The following is a 23,605-nucleotide window of genomic DNA, read 5'->3' as shown; positions in this document are numbered from 1 at the left end:
AAACACTGGGTACTACTAATTACTTTATGCAGTTTTATGCCACATATTAATCATACACATCTACCACAAAAAGTGTGAAAATATGTAGGTATGTATTTGATGTCTAATATACAATGTTTCCATAAATATTTTCTCATTAGTACAATAATATAATGCATTTCTCATTTGCTTTTAGATTAAAATATCGTCTTAAAAACACATTTTAATGCCACAAACCTCAGAACAACTTCTGTTTCAGCCATGGTTTCAGCGCGAAAATCTAAACTGGTAGCCAGCCACATAACCAAAGAAAGTGTTATCATGGGGACGTAATAGACGCATGCGCATTAGCCCATCCATATTTGTTTTTACGCATCCTTGGTAACAGTCACCTGTTTTAGGGGGCGCATTCGGTCTACAGCTTTTGTAAATTAAAATAGTATTTAAAAGACTTCACCGTCTCTCTGGCTTTACAACAACCGTGAAATGGCTCATGTTCGCACCTACAACCCGCGTGTTCGTGTGGGAAACTGGAAAGAAGACGTGACTTTAGAGGAGGTTTGTTGTTTCAATGCTTCTCATAAGGTTTACTACGCGTGCGTAGAGCTTTTTTTTTAAACAAATAACACATTTCTGACTGCAGGAAACATTAAAAGAGTTTACTCTGCAAAAAGACAGAGGCGAACTCACTGTACAGAAGGAAGGAGCTTTGAAACATAACATCCTCGAAACGGTAACGTTAGGACTTTTTTAAGCTTACCACTAGTTTACTGTTTGATAGAAGTGTCTATGAACAATGAACAAGATGATAATCGGGTATGTCTGATAAAATGCTAATTATAATGATGATGATAATAATAAGTAATAGCAATATAAACTAAATTTCAATCCATATTTTGAAACCTTGTTACTGTAATTCAGTTTGTAAAATGTTTTGAAGTAATTTTGTGTAACCAAATTTATCAATTTAAGTGTAACTGAAATGTATAGTTCACCCTTAAAATTAAAATTCTAACATAATTTACTCACTCTTTACTTATTTACTTGTTCGAAACCTGACTTGCTTCTATTGAACACAAAAGAGGACATTTTGAAGAATACTCAAGCTGTAACCATTGACTTCCATAGTATTTGTTTATCCTACTATGGAAGGCAATGGTTACAGGTTTTCAGCTTTCTTTAAAATATCTTCTTTAGTGTTCAACAGAAGAAAGAAACTCATAAAGCTTTGGAACCACTTGAGAGTGGGAAAATAGGGAGCTAATTTTCATTTTTTTTGTGGTGAACAATCACTTTAATCTATTTTTCTCTGCTGAATGTTACACTAATATGTAATGTTTTTGTTAGGTGAGTTTATCTGTATCTCAGGATGGTTTTTTACACTTTGGAGACACAGTAATGCTGGTGAACTGTGGAGATGGAGATCACATGCAGCGGAGCCCCTGTGTCCTCAGCATCATTGCGGACAGCAGTAATGTCTCATCACATTCACAGACAAACACAGGCCCTCACCTTACCGGGCCCCTCCAAGTAGGAGGAGCCCACAGGATGGACCCTTGTGTTAGAAACACTTTCATCATTGTAAGGTATTTCTCTTGCACATTAGAGCTGCACAATATTGAAAACAATTGCAATATATATAATAGAGTTGCACGGTTTACTGGTACTATGGTAGTACGGTGATACTATGGCTACAAAATACTGACGGTGCCACTGTAGTTTGTATCGAGTTTGTATCATCATTAATGGTTTTACAATAGTTAATGTTGCATGTGGAAAAGTCAGTAAAAAAAACGGAGAATGTCAAATAAGAAAAAATAAGGGAATTATTAGTTAAATATATGTATTATAACATAAAATACAGTATTTCTGACAGTTAGCTTCATTTCATAGATCTGAGTTCTGAATTACAGTATCGGGAATGCTACTTGATATCGTGATACTTCAGCTGGTATAGTATTGTGACATAAATTTATGGTATAGCGACAACCCTAATATAGTAATAAATGCGAAATATATTGCAATATCAATACAATTTCACCTGATGGCTTGAATAGTTTAAAAATAATTCAGAATTTTTAAGTGATTTGGCTGATTTTGTAGGGTAGTGCATAAAGCTTTATGGTTTTCTGCGGACTTTTACAGTAGTCAGGTACAAACATTTAATTTAATCAAATTTACAATAACACTACAGTCTTCGTCAAATAAATAATTAAACACAATCTATGTTAAAGCAACGAATGTTATAATTTCTTAAGGATTTTAATTAGCTTAGAAAGCTTACATAAATACAAAACACATGCAAATGATAAACTCTCACTCTATTATGGTTAAATTTTGCAATGACTGCAAAAGTCACATGTTTTCTAAACGCTGATGCTGAAAAGACATATTGTGCAGCCTTATCGTCCATTAAAACCAAACACTGTAAATCAGAGATGCCCCAAAGTTGGCCCATGGTAACCTTTTATTTGGCCCACCATCCCATCTGAGAGAAGAGGGGGAATAACGGGAATATTTAGGGATTGCCATTTCAAATTTAAGGTAACCTTTTATTTGTTTGTTTAATTGTTAAGCTGCAACTAACGCTAACTGAAATGAAGTGTTTCAATTTAAATGCTGTAATTTAGTTAAAATGTACATACATTTATACGAGGAGTAGAGGACAATGCAGAGACTTTGGTGAGCAAATCAAGGCAAAGCAGATTCTGCTTGACTAGTGTATTCAATTTTATAATTATGATTGTTTATTGTAATAAGTTATAATTTAAAAACGTTGTACTCCATTAGTTAATACGGTTCAAAGAGATGTTTTCTGTTTAAATATTATGAAATAAATTAGGAAATTTCCCATGGCAACTTTAATGTAAAATAGTTTTGTATATTTATCTTTGGCCCACGACTCTCAATGATATTTGGTTTTTGGCCCTTCATACAAAAAAGTATTAAATTCAATTCAATTCACCTTTATTTGTATAGCGCTTATACAATGTAGATTGTGTCAAAGCAGCTTCACATAAAAGGTCACAGTAAATAGGAACAGTGTAGTTAAGTTTGTAGTGTTTAAGTTCAGTTCAGTTTAGCTCAGTTCAGTGTGGTTTAATAATCACTACTGAGAGTCCAAACACTGAAGAGCAAATCCAACGATGCGCAGCTCTACAGATCCTGAACCATGCAAGCCAGTGGCGACAGCGGAGAGGGAAAAAAAACTTCACTAATGGCGGAAGTGAAGAAAAAAAAACCTTGAGAATGACTGCAAGTATGGGTATCCCTGCTGTAAATGATATCTGTTAAATAGCATAGCTTGTGATTCATGGATGTTTTTTATTTATTTATGCTTTAATTTTACACTATGACTCCTTGATCATGAAGTTTCAGTGTTGAAATGTTTAACAAACTGACTTTTATTGACTTTTTAGTAGTTCGAAACAATAGGCTACAGTATACTGAAATGGTTGGTCATGAAAATTACAGTAGAAAAACTGTAATTATGTTTTTTGGTACTAAATATTGTTACAAACTATTTAAAATGTCTTTTGATAAATGTCAAAGCAGAGATCAATATCCCATGATGCAGTGTTTCTCAACCACGTTCCTGACTCCTTAACCAAAACACACCAAACACACCTGATTCAGCTCATTAGCAGAAACGGAAAGACCTGTAATGTGTGTGACAGACAAAAGGGACATCCAAAACATGCAGTGCTGGTGGTCCTCCAGGAACGTGGTTGAGAAACACTGACATAATGCAATTCAGAAGTGTAGATTAATCAAATCTTATGAAACTTCATGAAAAAATGAAACTAACTGATATTTATATGTTATAGAAACATATGCATAATATAAGAGAGAATAAAGATTACACAAGAGAGAGCTAATAGAATATCTGAGCAAACTTTTTAAATAATAAAACAAATGCAATATTAAATAAAAAGTGTTAGTATTAAAAGGCAGAAGGTAGTTTAAGTGTTGATGAGAAAAAGATCTTCAGCACGACTAAAAATAAAACATCAAAAGACAAATAATAAGTGCTATGACTAGTCCCGGTTCGTCTAACGCATTACATTGAACAGAATGAGTATAGTATTTAAGTTTGTCTATGTAATAAACATCAGCAATGATTTTCATAAATTAATGAAATACAACATGGTGCTAGCTAACTTGCTATTTAAACGTTATTATCATTTTTTAAAAAGTCTAATATTGACTTAGAGTCACTTTGGTGCATTTATCACAACACTATTTACATTTGCACAACAGTTAATGCATTTCTCAAAACTATTAGTCATTTGTGCACATCATGGTAGCAGTTTCTTATTCTATTCTATTTTATTATAGTTTCTTATTCCATCCAACAAATTGCAAATGCTTTTGGACATGCACCAATTGCTTTCATACAACTCTCTGCTGTTTTATAACATTATCATTTGCTTATGTCATACCATATAATAGTCATTCCATATAAAACTAATAGTCCTCATTTCATTACTTGAGTCATTATGTACAAAATGTTGAACTAGTTGTCAAAATCTGTCAAATGTAAATTTTTTACAAAATTTTAAATCTTTTATTCCTGTAAATCTCTTCTAAATTGAACAATTTCATGAATTATTTACAGACCTGTGTATGTTGTCGGTTCAGTTTCAATATGTACTCCAATATTGTTTACAGTTGTGCACAGCTCTACACATAGGAAGTTTATGTTTGTTGTAAATAAGGGTTTATTTATTCTTTTGCACAATGCTGTGAATAAATTAGAATTGCAAAGAGCAAATGCAGTACAAATGTGAAACATACATATTCAGTGTTTTGTACTCAGAAACCTCACTAAATGCAGTGTCTAACTTTACTGTAGTTTTCAAATGGCTGTGCAAATAGTATATAGTGCTGTCTTGAGCATTTTCAGCAAGTGTCACCAAAATCCGACTTTTTTGCACAGGAAAACATTTACAGAGTAAACTGTCATAATGAAACATGACAAAGCCATTTGACTATCTTGTTCATAAACAATGGTGTCAGGACTTTTCATCTTGATGACACTGACACTTTCATTGACATGAAGACTTGCTTTTGAGGAATGAGCCATCCATTTTGAGCAAGTGACATGCTACTGCAGGCTATCAACTAAGTTTAGCAGTTTGTACTAATTGTTTTGAGAAATGCATTAACTGTTGTGCAAATGTGAATAGTGTTGTGAGAAATGCACCAAAGCCACTGAGAAAAACTGTAAAAATAAAAAACTGTTTTTTTTAATGTGAGTTGCGACACGTTAAGCCCTCCTACATTGCAGACACATCTACATATCTGGAGCAGTTTCACGTGGCATCTGCATTTATGGATGCTGATTTTATATTTTTTTATTTCTGTGATTCAGTGTTGATGGGAGCTCTGATGGAGAAGTGGTCAGATATGATCAAAGTTTTGCCCTGAAAACCACTGGAGGCTTTGCTGGAGAGGTAAACAACCAAATACTTTTGCATATTTTACACTGTATAAATTAAGTACAGTTCATCTTTTTTTTAAATCTATCAATAGTCGAGTTGTTGTTTTTGCATCTGTTGGTTTAAAGGGATAGTTCACCTAAAAATGAAAATCACCTCATCAGTTACTCTCCCTTCACTTGTTCAAAACTTAATCATAGATATATATACAACATGTATTGAAACTTGAAATGTTAAGCTTTCAAATGATGTACAGTTTGTCTTGATTGCTTTATTTTTTATTTCTGTTGAACACAAAAGAAGATATTTCGAAGAATGTTGGTAGTTGGCACCCATTGACTTCCATAGTAATTTTTTCCCTACTTTATGTTAATTGAAGTGGTGTCACATGGTTTGTTTTGACTGGTAGGGGGTCTTATATGCAACACACACTTGAGATAATTAGCCAATCGCGTTGCGCTAGGTCACCTGGCGAATCAGATTGTGCTTTTTCGGGAGGAGGGCTTGTAGAAACTCAGTCATTTTAGACAAATTGTAAATAAAGTTGCTGAAAAATAATGTGTTTCTATAAACATTTAAAGAACAATTTATACAAATTTGAAAATTCAGTCATCGTTTTTCGAGAAGATACTTTGAATAATGTTGGAAATAATTGATTTCCATTGTGTTTTTTCCTACTGTGGATGTCACTGGCTGTCACTTTCCCAGCCTTCTTCAGAATATCTTCTATTGTATACAACAGAAGAAAGAATCTAATAAAAGTAAATTGAGTAAATTTTCATTTTTTTAGTTAATTGATAAAGTAATGGCTTGTTTAAACAGCATCAATGATCAACTAACATCTGTTCAATTCCACACAGCTGTTTCTTGCCAGTGATCACAAGTCATTTCAGAAGTGTGCTAGAAAGTCTCGACTGCAGGAGCTGAGTTTAGTAGAGGAGTTTGATTTTCTGTGCTGGTGGAAGGTGCTCTACTTCGACCCACAAGAGAGGCTTGAAAATGAGGGATACCCGGTTCAGGTACATCTTTATGATTTTCAAATGTACTTTATTGCTATTGGCAGTTTAATAATGTAGAGTGAATGCTTTGTTTTGGCAGGTGAACAGCAAGGTTTTGATTTCCCACTGTAAGACCAATCAATGTCTGGCTGCACTGGGCAATCACATCCTATGGTAATATGGTATATTTCATTTTGTACCATTTTAATGCATGCGAGCAGGGAGCAGATAAATATTATAAATACTCCAAGTGCTTCATTTACTAAATACATTTAAAATACTACAAGTACATCATGTAGAATAATGAAAGTAAAATCCATGTGCTTAAAATAGACATACAATATACAACATTTTTATTTAGAATTGAATATATAAATATTTCACTATCAGATATATATTCAATTATTTTACTGTTACTTTAATACTGTTGCTTTACAGCAAGTATTTCTTTCCAATAAATAAATAAATGTTAATTTATATATATATATATATATATATATATATATATACACTCTATTAGGTACACCTTACTAGTACCGGGTTGGACCCCTTTTGCCTTCAGAACTGCCTTAAACCTTCATGGCATAGATTCAACAAGATACTGGAAATATTCCTCAGAGATTTTAGTCCTTATTAACATGATAGCATCACAGAGTTGCTGCAGATTTGTCAGCTGCACATCCATGATATCAACCTCCCCTTCCACCACATTCCAAAGGTGCTCTATTGGATTGAGTTTGGTGACTGTGGAGGCCATTTGAATACAATGAACTCATTGTCATGTTCAAGAAACTGTCTGAGATGATTCGCGCTTTATGACATGGTGTGTTATCCTGCTGAAAGTAGCCATCAGAAGATGGGTACACTGTGCTCATAAAAAGGATGGACATGGTCAGCAACAATACTCAGGTAGGCTGTGGCATTGACACGATGCTCAATTGGTACTAATGGGCCCAAAGTGTGCCAAGAAAATATCCCCCACACCATTACACCACCACCACCTGAACCATTGAGACAAGACAGGATGGATCTATGCTTTCATGTTGTTGATGCCAAATTCTGACCCTACCATCTGAATGTTGCAGCAGAAATTGAGACTCATCAGACCAGGCAATGTTTTTCCAATCTTCTAATGTCCAATTTTGGGCGAGCCTGTGCGAACTGTACCCTCAGTTTCCGGTTCTTAGCTGACAGGAGTGGCACCCGGTGTGGTCTTCTGCTGCAGTAGCCCATCCGTCTCAAGGTTGGATGTGTTGTGCATTCAGAGATGCTCTTCTGCATACCTCAGTTGTAACGAGTGGTTATTTGAGTTACTGTTGCCTCTCTATCAGCTCGAACCAGTCTGGCCATTCTCCTCTGAACTCTGGCATCAACAAGGCATTTGTATATTTATATTTATAAGATTATTTATATTTTATGAATAATTCATCAATTTTTAATTACATTTAAAAATATTGTCAAAAAGAAAGCAGTCATTGGCTGATCATTTTTTAGTGGTCCCTTAATATTTTCCATATTTTTATTATACTAAACAAAGAGAGAGAGAGAGAGATTGTAATGAGAAAAACAGCAGCTTAAGAACAGTTTGAAGGTTTCTTTTTGAAGGTTTGTGTTTGTTTGTTTATTTATTTGATTCGTTTGTGTGTTTAGGTCTCAGTTTGGTAAAGAGTATGAACTCACCGCTCACACCTTCCTGGACTCCCATAAGGCAGAGCGGGACAATAATCACTGGCTGTTCTCCACTGCTCATCCAGCCAATCAGAGTCAAAGTCTCCTTCAACTACAGCAAGACGAGCACAGAGAAAACCAGGAGGACACACAAGTAAAGGATTGCAGTTAAAAAAAACAATGATTATACCAATCAATTCAAGATTTTATTATATTTTTCAAAGTAGACAATTCCTCAAATGCAGCAGACTTTACTCACTGCTGCCCTCTGCTGTTTATTAAAAGTTTTGTAAAAGTGCTCAGCATTGCAGTAATTTAATAATAACAACAATTTAATATAGCTTATACACAAATTCATTGTCTCTAAATGCAATAATAATTTTATATAGTATATAGTATATATTATAAATTTAAATATTGTTTACATGTTTCTGCTTTTTATTCTGATGTTTTTTCTTATTATTTTGATGGTTTTTCGGATGGTTTCTCTGATGTTTTTTCTGACAGTTTCTCATCTTTTTCCCTTTTTTCGTGTTTCTGTCCAATCTGCCATTGTTTCCATTGGCACTGTCTGAAACCTACACGGAGAACAAAAGAATCATGTGTATGCTCTAGTAAACACACACTCTCAAATCCATCTCTCGTATATTCACTACCTTTTCAAAGTTTAGGGTCAGTAATGCAGTGAACAGCTCAATGAAAAACATTACAGGATTTAATACTTTAATTAGGAAATTTAGGATTTTAATTTAGATGAATTTTAAGATCTTAAAAATATCTTGATTATCTTAAAATGAATGTTTTAACATTTCCTAATATTTGCAACATCACCTTTTACTATGTTTGGCATCAAACAAAAAAATTAAGATTTAAAAGACGATTTTTTAAATAGAAAAAATCTGGCACCCCAAACTTTTAAATAGTAGTGCATATCAAGCAGAAACAGCATTTCATAATAATTCCTGCAACTCAAGGCCAGTGAATCACAGCCAAGCAACAGCATGACTGAAACTAATATTGCATAAACTGAACGAAACAAGAGACAGAAAAGAGGAGCAAAGGTTTTTAATAAGACAGAAGCTTGATTCATTATACATAACCAATGACAGCATCACCATCATTCAAACATAAACCGCATATGCAAAGAATAAATAAGGAGAGTTGATGTCAAAGTATTTGCCCTCTTGTGAAATTTGTATTCTTTTTCAAATATTTCCCAGGTGATGTTTTAAGAGTATTTCCTATAATAATTTTTCTTCTAGAGAATGTCTTAATTGTTTTAATTTAGCTGGAATTTTTTTATACACACACACACATATATATATATATATATATATATATATATATATATATATATATATATATATATATATATATATATATATTATTATTATTATTATTATTATTATTATTATTATTATTATTATTATATGAACTCTAAAGATGCACTTGCTGTTTGTTTTTAGTTCAGTTGTCAGATTAGGTCTGTCTGAGGTATTGGGCATGGCTAACATACTTAAAGGTGCGTTTTTGACTCTTCTAAAGCATAGAAATCCCAAAATATGTTTGCAGATATTTAAGAAACATGCTAAGTAAACATTCTTGTTTATCTGAAAAACAGTGCTGAAGTCAGATATTCTGCTTTGAAACTGCATGTTACGTGCCGGAACAGCTGTTTTTGTTTTGTTCATTTAACCTGCCCAATGCCAGTTTAGCCAATTATATTTCAGCATCCCGGGTTGCCTTGTTGGAAAACAGCATATTTCATTCAGTCAGGAAGGCTCTCGAAGCATGTGTCAGTGACACAAATGCAATCTCTGTTGGACAGTAACAGACTCCGAAATGAGATGCAGATTCAGAGTTCCACGTGAGGTTATCAATTATTAAATAATATAAATATTATGAGCGTAAACATTAGGTGAGCAGGTTACATTGTAACCTGTGTCATAACACGCTACATGACGAGGTTTGCACCAGACGAAACACGACAGAAATTTAAATACAGCCATTCAGAAGCACAGAATGCACTCACTCATAAAATGGTAAGGTTTATAATCTAATTAATACATATTAAACCTCTTTAACATTATTAAATGTAGATTACGAATCACTGATATGTGTTGGTTTTGAGTCACAGTTCTAAAGTTCAGTTTCAAACAGTTTATTTTATTTTCAAGATCTGAGTTGAACTATCTGCTTCTGCTTCAGTACATCGCAAGAAATGTCATGTAAAATGGTTTTCAAACTCACATGATTAACATTTGACACAGAATAAAGCACATGAGGTGTATCTGAGGTGATCACTGTCAGTTTTCTGTTGTTCAGCTGCAAGAAACAGAAGCCGTTTCTAATATAAATTTCAGGTGTTGATTAGGACAAAAACTATTTTTCAAAAACTAAAATATTTCTTCTATCGCTTGCTGTTTCTTTAAGTTAGAACATGACTAAATCAGTCTTTAGGCTCGATAGTTAGATAGTAGTTGATGGCGTCAACCTGGCAACCTGCGCTTGCATGTGTTTTAAACCAGGCATGCAATACCTAGTTCACCCACTGGGTGTCAAACTTCAATACTGCACCTTTAACCACACTCCCTCCAACTGTCAGTCTTGATAACAAACAGAAATGATGAGGAGGAAGTGTCTGTTAGGTTGTAATAATTCTCCTTAAACCCTTTTCCTGATCTTTCAGAATGAATTGCCTAAATCCAATCGGCTCGCAGAAGAAAAAGCAAGCTACGCCACTGTTTTTTCATTTGATTTTCCATTTTTCTACAGGAACTGCATCACAATATGAATGAAAAATGTCGTAGCTTCCGGTTCATGCAGACTTTAAGAAATATATTTTTATCCAAATTACCCTAACTTGCCTAATTAGCATAATAATCTTAAGCCTTTAAACTGCACTTTAAGCAGAATAGTAGTATCTTGCGAAATAAGTAGAGCATTTTTTATTTGTTATTACATATATTATCTTTAAAAATATGTTGAATTTTTTTTCTCTCTGTTAAACATCACTTGGGAAATATTTAAAAAGAATTAAAATTCCACAGGAGGGCTAATAATTTTGACTTCAACTGTAAATAAAGACAGGGAGGTATAAATAAACAATCAAATAAATAAACAATCAATTAAATAAATAAATAAATAAATAAATAAATAATCAAATAAATAAATAATTAAATAAATAAATAAAGGGATGTGTAAACACTAGTTTACGTTTGTCCAGGGGGTCCATTCACTCCACTGGGAGACGAGCAGTGGGTCTCTGCAGCGAGCTCGCAGCTTTCTGATCAAGCCCTGAACTTTGACCTTTGAGCCTTCCTCCCATTCTTTAGTTTTCAGCTGTGGAGAAATAAGAGAGAGTCAATTCAGTTCTTACTAAGGATAATTCACTCCTAAAGAAAAAAAACTAGAAGTCCTTAAGTCTCAAATATTTGAGAAGTAATTAAAGTATCACATATATTTCACAATAGCTAATAATAATGGTCTTCAACTGAATATGATAACATTTAACCACATTTAACACATATTTTAGAGCGTCTTAAGAAACTGGATTTTATATATAGGAAGAGTTCAGATGCAAAAACCTCTAAATGCCGTCTGAAATTTTCTCCTAAAATGAGCATTTTTGTTTGCCTCCTATGTTTATGTTCAGTTATTTCACTTGAAAAGCAATGAAAAGAACTTATTTGTCACTAAAAAATGTAAAATTACTGAGCCTACATACAGGAGTCAGAAAAAAATGCTAACTTTAGAAGAAAACATCACATGGCTTTTAGAGGTTTTGCATCTAATCTCTTCATATATAACATTTAATGCACATGATCAATCTTTTTCCTTACTAAACAAATCCTAAAAGAAATGCAGAATGATTTTGAATGTTTCAGGATGTGTGTTTGTGTACAGGAGATTATGTTGTACCTTGCCATCATGTCGATTCTCATACTGAATCTGGTGCGTCAGAGGAAAGAAACTCTGTGGCTGCGGCCAGGAGGACGGAGGCTTCACCTCCACCTCGATTATCTGCTCATCACTGCCCTCATTCTTTACTCTGCAGATGGAAATGTTTGGATTGGCTGGCTTAACTAGGAAAAAACGAACAATAGCGTTCAGTCAGCGATGATGTGAGGCAGACCAGTGTTTACTTCTTAGCCAACTAGGGTGTATGATGATTTAAAGGGGACCTGTTATGCAAAAAGCACTTTTATAAAGGGTTTAAACTCAGTTGTGTGGCAAGAGTGTTTAAATATAACCAGCCTATAATGGTTAAAGATTAAATAATTCTATTTTTATAAAACACACTTGATAAAAACAGTCTGTGAAAACACTTTAATTGAGATTCTGCCTTTGTACAAGTGTTCATATGGCAAAGCCCTGCCTATTAGTGACAATCTCTCTCTCATTAGTATAGACAGCCCATAAGCAGCTATCTGCTAGAGTTTTCACACCGTACCTGCTGAAGATAATGTCAGCGACTAAAAGGCTTTATAAATATAGAGTTTTAGGAGGCATAAATGAACACTGTAGTCTCGATAAAGTCCGATCACACAACGCGTTTTTTACATTGAGAGGTGCATCTTTTGAATGGTTTACTGATGGCCGTGAGCGCGTTGTGCTCTGTGTGCTTGCCGTTGAAAAAAGTCAACTACGAGCGGGAAAAGCATGTCACGTTAGTCGCGTCTGTTTCATTCTCCAAACAAATGAAAGCAGAGGAGGGGTGTCCATAAAGGTGACAGCAGTGTTTGTGTTGTCTTGTTGACTACGCACATTTTAAAGATGGAAGAGAGACTAGCGGTCACTGTTTCAAGTTATCTGGAGCAGTATGACTCGCTCACGATATGTAGCTGATTCAGTCGTTGCCTAGTGACATAAAAAAGTGCACCGCACTTCTTTTTTTCTTGTCAATAAAAAAGGCACAGTGGTGCGCCTCGCATATTTGAAACGTAAAAGCGCGTTCGGTGTGATCGGCCCCATAGACTGCTTTCTTCTGAGACACTTTGAAGTTTGAATTTTTTCACAGAGATGACGTTATTCCTGTTTTGAATCTGCCACTATGCTGATGCATAGGCGTTTACAGCTCCGCCCCTTTTGAAAAGAGTACACAATCTCATTTGAATTTAAAGCGACAGTCACCAAAATGGCACAATTAGGATTGAAACCTAACAGGGGCAGTTTCAGAGAGTTAGTTGTTGGATGTTGAATATTTTTAGCTGAAACTTTGCATACACACTCTAGGGACATAAGAAACTTTTTTTATATCTTTTAAAAAAGGCATAATAGTAATAATAGTATAATATAATTACAGTATAATAGTAAGTACACTGAATCTGTGCGTGCAGAAATGTGCAGATTTTTAGCCCATCATTGAGTCTGTGTATTTACTTGTGTAAATGTGTGTAAATTTATATTTATTCAGTTTTTAAATTAATTTCACTAATATTATTGTGAAATAATAATAGTAATATTAAAATGTTCATATGATTTATTTACAATACAGTTTGTAAAGTCATATTTTTCTGTCTTTTAGTAGATCTGTTATAAAAGAGACTTGCTTTGTTTACCAAATAAGTGGATCTAATTGGATTTGCATTGTAAACATTAAATACAAGCTTAAAAATGTTTTTTTTATTTCATAATATTAAGTTTGTAGTTATGATACTCCTAAAATCATTCCACCTAAATCTGCAGATTTTTTACAAAATTCTCTGCATAAATAGTAAAAAATGTCAGCAGATTCTGTCTGGCCCTAGTTATGGGTTAATGTTACTTGAAATAAAACAAATCAATAAAAAGTAAACCAAATTAAAAATAAGTAAAAACTATATAGACATTATAAAAATGAAACGTTTATTAAACTTTTTAACAAAAACAACAATGGAAAATATAAAAGATATATTATAATATAATAAACTATTAATAAACTAAAATTGTGTATTAAAATAAAAAATGTATACCATGCTCAGCATATACAAGTATACCCCTCACAAATCTAACTTTTAAATTCATATTTTTAATAGGAAGCTTCACAGGAAGCTACTGTTACTCTCCAACTGAGTTAATCAGTATTCAGTCATTAACCCACGATCTGAACTCACCGATATCTCTCAGGAAGAAGCTGTAGTCAGTTCTTATATAGCAGCACGCAGAAAGAGCTTCTCCTGTTATCTGCAGCCGCTCAGACTCCTCAGAATAGGAATCGGTTGAATGTGGGAGAGAAAATACCCCGTCCACAGACTCTGACACCCAATTTCCATTATCCCTAAATAAATGTATGAAACAATCTCGATTGAGTCACCCATAGCATCAGCTTATTATTTCTGTGGGTGTGTTTGTGCGTCTGATACCTTGAATTGCGTAGTCTGAATGCAGTAAATGCATCTGATCTCCAGGAACATTTGATGCGTTCGGTACAGGAAAAACTTTCGGCTGTGCAGTTGATGTTAAAAGCTGAAAAGGAAGAAAGAAACGTCTGTGTCCAAAACTGAAAGTAAAATTGTTTCCTGATTTATGGCTCAGGCATTCAATGACTCGACATAAAGCTTATTATTATTATTAACCATAAAGCTGCTTTTTTCAGGAATATATGGTTAAAGGAGACCAATTATTTTAAAAAATTGACTTTTAACACTTTTAAAAAGAAAACACTTTTAAAAGGGTTTAAATAAGGCAACAGTGTGTGAATATAGCCAGCCTCTAATGGTTAAAATGAATTGATTTTATTTTATATAATCACAGTTGATAAAAACAGTCTGCATAAACACTTTGATTGAGATTCTCACTTTAAACATGTCATCAGAGGGGGAAAGCCCCGCCCTCTCGTGACCATCTCTCCCACATTAGCATAAACAGCCCTGAGTGAGAAGCACTCTGCTATTAGAGTTTTCACACCATACCTGCTGAAGATAATGTCAACAGCTAAATGTGGAGTTTTAGGATGCGCAAATAAACACTAGTCTCTATAGACTGCCTTCTTCTGAGAGTGCTTTCACACCTAGACGTTTATTTCGGAACCTGTCTCGTTTGCCCAGTTAGCACGGTTCGTTTGGCATATGTTAAACCTGCATTCGCTCTCGGATCTACACCAAATAAATCAGCCTGAATAAGGTGGTCTCGATTCGATTGAAACGAACTCTGGAGTGGATCGATTGTAGTGAGAAAGCAATATGATCCAACGAACTAAGAAACCAGGCTATATCACAGTGTATTATGGTTATGGAATAACTATGTATACAACTATTAAGAGAGAATTATGAGGGGATGTCATTCCTACCGGTAAATGTGCGCTTCATGTCGATTATGAAAGTGAAAGCATGCGGAATTATTCACGAGAGCTGTTTATCCGTTAGGAAAAAATATGATCTGATATGAAATTACAATCTGATATTTTTTCCATATTTTAATTTTATAATATTTAATATTAGGCCTAATGTTTCGTTCATTTTGATCTGCTTCATGATCTGACTGCAGTCTCTGTTCATCTGCTATTTCTCTCTATAATTTAAGCCTATAATGCATATTTCTGGCCAACATTTTTTTAATCGATCGATTGATTCAATAGCTCGATTTTTACAACCCTAAAAATGAGTATGAGAAAGTCTTAGCTCTCTGATTTATATTTATTGACAATGTCGTATTGCTCATCATCATAAATTAAAATAACCACATATGACAGCTGAGCGGAATCTATAGGACTCTGAAAAATAAACCATGAAATTCTGACCAATGTGAGGAGAGTTTACTCACATGTGACTTGTTTGAACTATTTTGGTCTGTTTAGAAACTTCGCCATGTGAAAGCGAACCGCACCAAAAACCAAAATAAACATTGTAACGATTTTTAAACTGTGTTTCGGAACAAAACAATTGATCCAAAGGTGTGAAAGCACCCTGAGACCCTTCTTTTGAAATTTTCAGTTTTTCACAGAGATAACGTTATTCCTGTTTTGAATCTGCCACTATGCTGATGCACAGGCTTTTGTGGCCACGCCCCTTTTGAAAAGAGCACACAATCTCATTTGAATTTAAAGTGAAAGTCACCAAAGTTTTAGTGTTATGAAAAGTAATTTGTGTGGTATTTTGAGCTGAAACATACACACGCTTGGGACATCAGAGACTTATTTTACATCTTGTAAAAAGGAGCATAACACTGTACAGTAGGTCCCCTTTAATTCTGATTTTGTGATTTAGATCTAGTGGTGTACGAAAAGTTCTGCTTCAGAACTCAGATATTATATGTATGTCTACAAAATCTGTCGGCAGGAGATTACACTTATAAAACAGGATGTATTTGTATAATTTATTGTATCATTTGTTTAGGCAAAAACTGACTTTGACATCAGAATCAAACGATATGGAAAGTTTGACTAGTGGTGAATGATTATGATTGGTTGAATTTTATTATTTGCATTTAGAGACTGTGTGGACACTGCTAGGGAGAAATGCGGAAATAGACTGAATAATCGAGGAATCATTTCAGGCCTATAATGCTTAGTTCTTAATAAATATCTAATCAAACCTTACATAAAAAATAAAGATTTGATTTACTGCTTCAATCACGCCTACTGAAGATACTATTGTAGTTTGTATTTGCATATTTATTTATCTTTTATTAGTCTTTAAAAGATGCCTATATATTTTTTATTTGATCTCTTTTATCAGTTTTTATAAAGGCTGTGTTTGTTATATATGTACCCTGGTGGACATTATTTTAATGTGTAATGTTTTAATGCAATATTGTTTGGTTAACTAACTCCATGGTTATTGAATATCAGGATGCAAGCTGGTTCAACATTCCTGTCAAACCAGAATCAGAATCAGAATCAGAAAGAGCTTTATTGCCAGGTATGTTCACCCATACGTTCTTATTCCTAACCATAACTTGAGAAGAGAATAAAAATAAGATGTTTGGGCTTTTGTGCTGTTTTATAAAGTGTTTAATCAGTGTAACATAAAGAAAATATCTAACATGCACTTTTAAGTTTTACTTTTATTAGAGTATTATTCATTTAGGTCACACTTTAGTTTCATTAGTTCACGTATTTACTAACAGGAAATAAGTATGAACGATACTTGTACAGCATTTATTAATCATAGTTCAACATTACTATTGCATTATTAAAATCCAAATTCATGTTTGTAACATGGTTAATGCGCTGTGAGTTAACATGAACTATCAGTCAACAATTAACTAATGCTAACAAACATGAAGACATACTGTTATAAATGTACTGTTCATTGTTTGTTCATGTTAGTAAATGCAGTGTATAGATTTCAATTACAATACACATTTTAATGGACTATTTCCTCAAACTTGAGATTTTTCTCTTGCAGTAATAAACCATAAATTTCCACTTAGCAGCTCCATACATACACCAAACTGCAGTTTTATTCATATCTGTATTCTGAAGGTTGTTTACTGAGGGAATTGTTCATACTTAATAACAAGAGATTCCCAAAATCTTCTCTGTAAAAACCTTTGACTCTAATATGTAAAAAAAAAGAGACAGGAATTTTGAACCTGACTTCATCCAATGTTCAAATATTTCTGTATGCAAATGAGTGCATGTTTAATGAAATAATGCCTCATTTGCATATTTAATTCTTAAAATTTTATGACATATACAATTCTTTATGTAATTAGAAGTATGGTGATAACTATTAGTTAATGTTGTTACCTTGTTTTACACTGTGCAGTGTTCAGGGTTTCACAGGTTATCAAATTTCTGGAATATTATGGGATTTTAAAAAAGTCTATTATTCCAGACATTGAAAGTCAGAGAATTTAATAGATTTTTTTCAGGGATTTTATTTGTCATTTTAAATTTATCTAAAAAAATTTTTTTCTGTATCGTGTTTTCAACTTTTCACTGACATTTTATTCATTTTCCACTTGTCAATAGTCAATCAAATGCAGTCACCAGGCTGTACCTGTTAGAAACAAACGTAAGTGGCTGTTTTTTGCCTGTATTTTGCAGTGAAAATTTTCATAATTAAAAAGAAAAATGACCCAAAAAATTTAAACATGAATTACTCTAATTGATAATTTTATTTTTATTTAATTCTCGTCATCATTAGCATTTAAAAGCATTAATAAAATGTCAATTTCCTGATGAATATAACAAACGTAACCTTGTTCAAATTGGTTTTGGCTGAATGTGCTTTGCGATGCCACATGATGCATTTAAAGCGGATCGCATACACATGGCTGCAACATAGGCTCGTTCTGAAAACGTAACCCTCTGTACGTTTCTGGAGATCGCAAATTATGTAGACAGAGCTACATATGGCTACATTTCATCTTTAAAACGAACGCTATGGGGCAGTTTGATGCCTTTCCTTTTCTCGCATATGTCGGTTGGTTGGTCAGTCAGTCAGTCAGTTATTCAACAGTGGCCTCTGGTGGATTTATGTGAGAACAGCATGCATGAATGGCACTCGCGAAAGAAATTTGAGATCTAAAAAAAGCATACACAGCGGCCTCTTGTGAATTCGCGAAAACAAAAACTGCAATAAAACGTAGCTCCTGGGATGTATTTTGCTCTCTCCAGAAATGTATATAGGGGTACGTAATCATAATGAACCTGAGTTGCATACATAAGAAGAAGCGCAGTGATGTACCTTTTGTATCACACAACAGAGCAATTAAAATATTATTTGATATAAAACAATGCATGCAATACAATGCAAGGCAAAACAATGCAATGTCCTATATCTATAGAAATTCAAAAACAAAATCAAGCTCCTCTAAATTTTGTGCTATTTTCTTGAATTTGAATTAAATTCAGCATCACAGAATGACTTATTTGAGGGACTGTTTAACATAACAGCTGCCTGTTTTTCTATTCATTGTACATTGTAAAACATATCCAAATAAATTTTCCGTAGTTTGTGATTAATTTTTTCCCCCCATTTATTTACTGCTTTTCCATAATTGCGTTATGGTACCTCAATCTCAAACTTTTAACCTTGAAAAGTTAAAAAAGTGACTTTTATGAACATGTTTAATAGTTTAAAGTGATATATTGTCTGGGTTGTTGTATATTACGCTACAAAAACCTTGTAATAAACTGCCAGTATATTTTCTGTTAGTTTACAGACTTATTTCTCTTTATATTATTTCTTATACATTATATTATTTCAAACTACTAAAATGCCAATAAAAGTCACTTTATAGTTAAATTCAAGAGTTAAATTTTCAACATCAGAAGTCGACAGAGCAGAGATCAACATCCCGTAATGCAATTCACAACTGTAAATAAATAGAAAATCTGAGATTTAGTTAGTGAAATTCCAGTGATTTGACATTTGGCATACAATAAGAACCCTGAGTGTTCTGACCTGTAGTTTCTTTGGTCTTGTCCAGCAGGAGATAGGTGTAGTCCTCCAGACCCTGTTGACTCCAGCAGGTATAGTTGCCGATCTGGTCTTCGTCCAGGTCCATCAGGGTCAGAGTTCGACCACTGACTTTTTCAAACTCTGATCCTGAGATTTTTGATGTACTGTGTGCGTCCTGATGCTTCCACGTGATTTCATCTTTACTCGTTTGACAGGTCAGGATCACGTTTGTGCCTCTCTCGCCAACTTTAACTGCACAAAGAGAAACAATGGCCACATGAAAGTTTCTCTAGATCAGTGTTTCCCAACCCTGTTCCTGAAGGCACACCAACAGTCCACATTTTCAACCTCTCCCTAATCAAACACACCTGAATCAACTCATCAGAACATTGGAGGAGGCTACAAAACCTGAAGTTAATGGGTCAGATTAGAGAAACGCCGAAATATGTACTGTTAGTGTGCCTCCAGGAACAGGGTTGGGAAACACTGCTCTAGATATACTGGATTTAATTGATGTCAAAACATGTCAAAAATGCTAATGGATTTGATGTCAATTGACTCTTGACGTCAAACCGACATCAAATTAACATCTAACATGTGTCAAAAAGCGTCAAAAGTTTACTCAAATTGAAAGTATTTTGATGTTTTTTTATTATGTTGCCAATGTTAGATGTCAATTTGATGTCCTTTTAACATTTGCATACATTTTAGGGATGCAAAATCCAGTGTTCATTTGTGATTAAAGCTTTCAGAATAATAAAACCTTTCTAATATTATTATAATACTTTTAATGTCATTATTTTGGTGGTCAAAACAGCATCAGCGTGTGGATGTCAAATGGACATCAAGATTTTGACATCAAATCGATTTGCATTTTTGACATCAATGTCAATTTGGTGTCGTTTTGAGATCAAGGTGACTTGGTTTTAGTTGGTTGGAATAAGCTAAATGTATTATTTCGTTGATAACTTGTGATAAAATGTCTTCCAAATTAATAGTAATAATAATATTTTAATAAAATCTGAAAATCTCAGTTGATCAGAAACTAAAATATTCACGCTCATTCTGAAAACGTAGCCCTATATTCATTTCTGGAGAGCGCCAAATACGTCCCAGGAGCTACGTTTTTTGCAGTTTTTGTTTTCGCGAATCCACCAGAGGCCGCTGCGTACACTTTTTTTAGATCTCAAATTTTTCTCGAGAGCGCCTGCTCTTCTTGTAAATACACCAAAGGCAGCTGTCGACTGACTGACTGACCAATCCCTCCCATGCACCCACTTTCCCAAAACCGCAGTATTTTGAAAAGCAATACAGAAAGTAAAAAGCCCTCGTCTGATTTTTACTATACGATTTCAGATTTTATCACATTCTCACCTTGTTAATTACTTTTTTATATTATATTTTGGCTTCTGTTTTTGTTTTACCCACTTTCTGAAACCCATCGCCACAGTCAACTCCTCTCTGTGTCTCAAATCCTCCGGCGTATGCGACGATCTACTGGACAAACTTTTAACAGTGGAAAAGCCGTCCACACAGAAGTAAGCGGTCAGCTGGTAAGCGCGAAAAGAAACGGTGTCATAGCGCCCCACATCGTTTGTTTAAAAAACAAAATGCAGCCTTCGTACTTCTGGCTACATAATTTGCGATCTCCAGAAACGTGTATAGGGCTTCGTTTTCAGAATGAGCCCATGTTGCAACTATTTGATATGCTGAGGTTAACACATTGATATTGTGGCTCTAATTGACAACATTTTTACTTTATATTTAGAAGAAATATCATCAGCGGGTGACAGAATATATCAAAAATCATGTTTTACTCAAACACATTACTGTCGAATAATGTTTATATTAATGTTTAGACAACACAATAACAACATTTTAACTACAGAAGAGTTCAGAAATCAATAAGTGAAACCGTAGCACCCGGAGGAAACCCACGTGAACACAGGGAGAACATGCAAACTCCACACAGAAATGCCAAGATATTTTTAATAATATTTGAAAATTAAAAACATCACACATTTATACAATAAAAAAATGTGCATTTTATTTAAACCCGTACCCAATATTCATTCATTCGTTCATTCATTTTTCTTCCGATTAGTCTCTGTTTCAGAGATCGCCACAGCGGAATGAACCGCCAACTATATTTACACACACTATAGCCAATTTAGCTTACCCAATTCACCAATACCGAATGTCTTTGGGGAAACACCCATATTGGAAACCCACGTGAACATGGGGAGAACATGCAAACTCCACACAGAAATGCCAACTGGCCCAACAGGAACTCGAACCAGTGACCACCTTGCAACAGTGCTAACCACTGAGCCACCGTGCCGCCCACCTATACCTAATAAATGCAGAGAAACTGAGCATTTTCTAGTAGTATTTATTTGTATAGCTGTGCTGTTCTGTTTCTTTAATCTCCAATTCCAATTAAATCCAATTGGAATTAAATCTCCAATTAAATGAACCAATTCACTGTCAACATGACCATACGTATTATAATTTTACAAATAAATGATCTGAATCTGTGGCAGAATAAAGTATTTCCGCAGTTAAAAGTGTTTTAAGACTCTGTGGTTGTTTATTTACACACTTCTGCCATCGAACTGTGCAAAAAGTGCTTCTATTTATAAACGCAGTATTGCACTCGCATCTCGCGTGTGATATTGTGTTTATAAATAGAAGTACTCTTGCAATGCCAGTCAACATATTTTCTGTGTAGAGAAACAGAAGTAGGGAAACCCCCGTTATTAAAAACTGTTTGTGTGTGCGTATAATGTTGTGGTCAGTGCACTTACATTTCCCTGGGAAAAAGTTAAGCGCAGACAGTCTCACTACGGACAAACAGAGGAGAAGGATGACTCTTGTCAGCTGACACATCTGGAGAAAGGAAATACAGTTGATTTGATACTCAGCTGTTGATTATCAACCTACTTTAGATACAGAACATTTATAAGCAAACTAATACCTTAACCAATAACTAGTGTAGTGATATTAAAGGGGTTGTTCACTTTTGCTTGACACAAAAGGATATATCTTTAATAAAAATGAGCAAACAGTTGTTGGTCAATACTGACTTCCATGTTAAAAAAGATAGGCTACTATGGAAGTCAAGCTGGACCAGAAACCGCTTAGTTCCTGATATTCTTCAAACTATTATATATTGTATTTAGGAGAAAAAGAAATTGATACAGGTTGGGAAATCTTGAGGTTGAGTAGCCTAAATGATGGAGAACTGATGATCTCTTTAACTTAACAGGAAATCTATATTTAAAATAATTAATATTAATAATTAATTACAACAATAACGGTCATAGTAAAAATACGGTTATTAGCTGTCTATAATTGTTACTGACAAACGGTTAAAAATAAGTAGAGCTGAATTAGCATTTTATACAGCTAATTAGGCCTACTAATTATTATATTTTTATGATCATATATATATATATATATATATATATATATATATATATATATATATATATATATATATATATATATAATTAGTAGGCCTAATTAGCTGTATAAAATGCTAACAAAACAATGTATATATAATAAATATATAATTTAGATGGACGGACGGACGGACGGACGGACGGACGATAGATAGATAGATAGATAGATAGATAGATAGATAGATAGATAGATAGATAGATAGATAGATAGATAGATAGATAGATAGATAGATAGAATTGGATGGATGGATGGATGGATAGATAGATAGATAGATAGATAGATAGATAGATAGATAGATAGATAGATAGATAGATAGATAGATAGATAGATAGATAGATAGATAGATAGATAGATAGATAGATAGACTTTTATTTTGCGTTTCTATTTGGATATCGATTAAAATGATTGTCTTTTAAAGTAAATAATATATGATATAGCCTTTTAATTAATATGAATTATTTAAAAGCATTTCATAAGATTAACAAAATATGAAGATATAAAACATTTTAATAATATATATATATATATATATATATATATATATATATATATATATATATATATATATATATATATATATATATATATATATATATATATATATATATATTTTAAAGTACAAAAATAGCCTCCTAAATAATATGAACAGCGAAAGATTGAGTGAAATACAGTGCAGGACACATTTATTTCACCGAAAATATATAGACTAGCCCTGTATGTC

At 33.7% G+C, this 23,605-nt stretch overlaps 2 protein-coding genes across 2 annotated transcripts; one reads left to right on the top strand and one right to left on the bottom strand.

The window, feature by feature from the left end:
• The first annotated feature begins 358 nt into the window (after positions 1-358).
• cfap161 (cilia and flagella associated protein 161) lies at positions 359-8,445 on the top strand. Its single transcript, XM_056479061.1, has 7 exons — positions 359-537; positions 623-712; positions 1,327-1,565; positions 5,354-5,435; positions 6,281-6,439; positions 6,519-6,592; positions 8,069-8,445. Exons 1-7 carry the CDS (start codon positions 466-468, stop codon positions 8,256-8,258), a joined length of 906 nt encoding a protein of 301 aa, XP_056335036.1. The 5' UTR covers positions 359-465; the 3' UTR covers positions 8,259-8,445.
• On the bottom strand, positions 8,430-22,308 carry il12b2 (interleukin 12B 2). Its single transcript, XM_056479062.1, has 7 exons — positions 22,227-22,308; positions 19,423-19,671; positions 14,431-14,533; positions 14,182-14,345; positions 12,008-12,171; positions 11,303-11,428; positions 8,430-8,664 (listed from the first exon to the last, which is right to left on the bottom strand). The coding sequence occupies exons 1-7, from the start codon at positions 22,306-22,308 to the stop codon at positions 8,497-8,499; spliced, it is 1,056 nt and encodes a 351-aa protein (XP_056335037.1). The 3' UTR covers positions 8,430-8,496.
• Between the last annotated feature and the right edge of the window lie 1,297 nt (positions 22,309-23,605).

The sequence above is a fragment of the Danio aesculapii genome, chromosome 18 (genome assembly GCF_903798145.1).
Source record: "Danio aesculapii chromosome 18, fDanAes4.1, whole genome shotgun sequence".
In the NCBI taxonomy this organism is placed as follows: Eukaryota; Metazoa; Chordata; class Actinopteri; order Cypriniformes; family Danionidae; genus Danio; species Danio aesculapii.
Note: the sequence above shows the minus strand (reverse complement) of the source record. Positions and strands in the feature narration are given on the sequence as shown.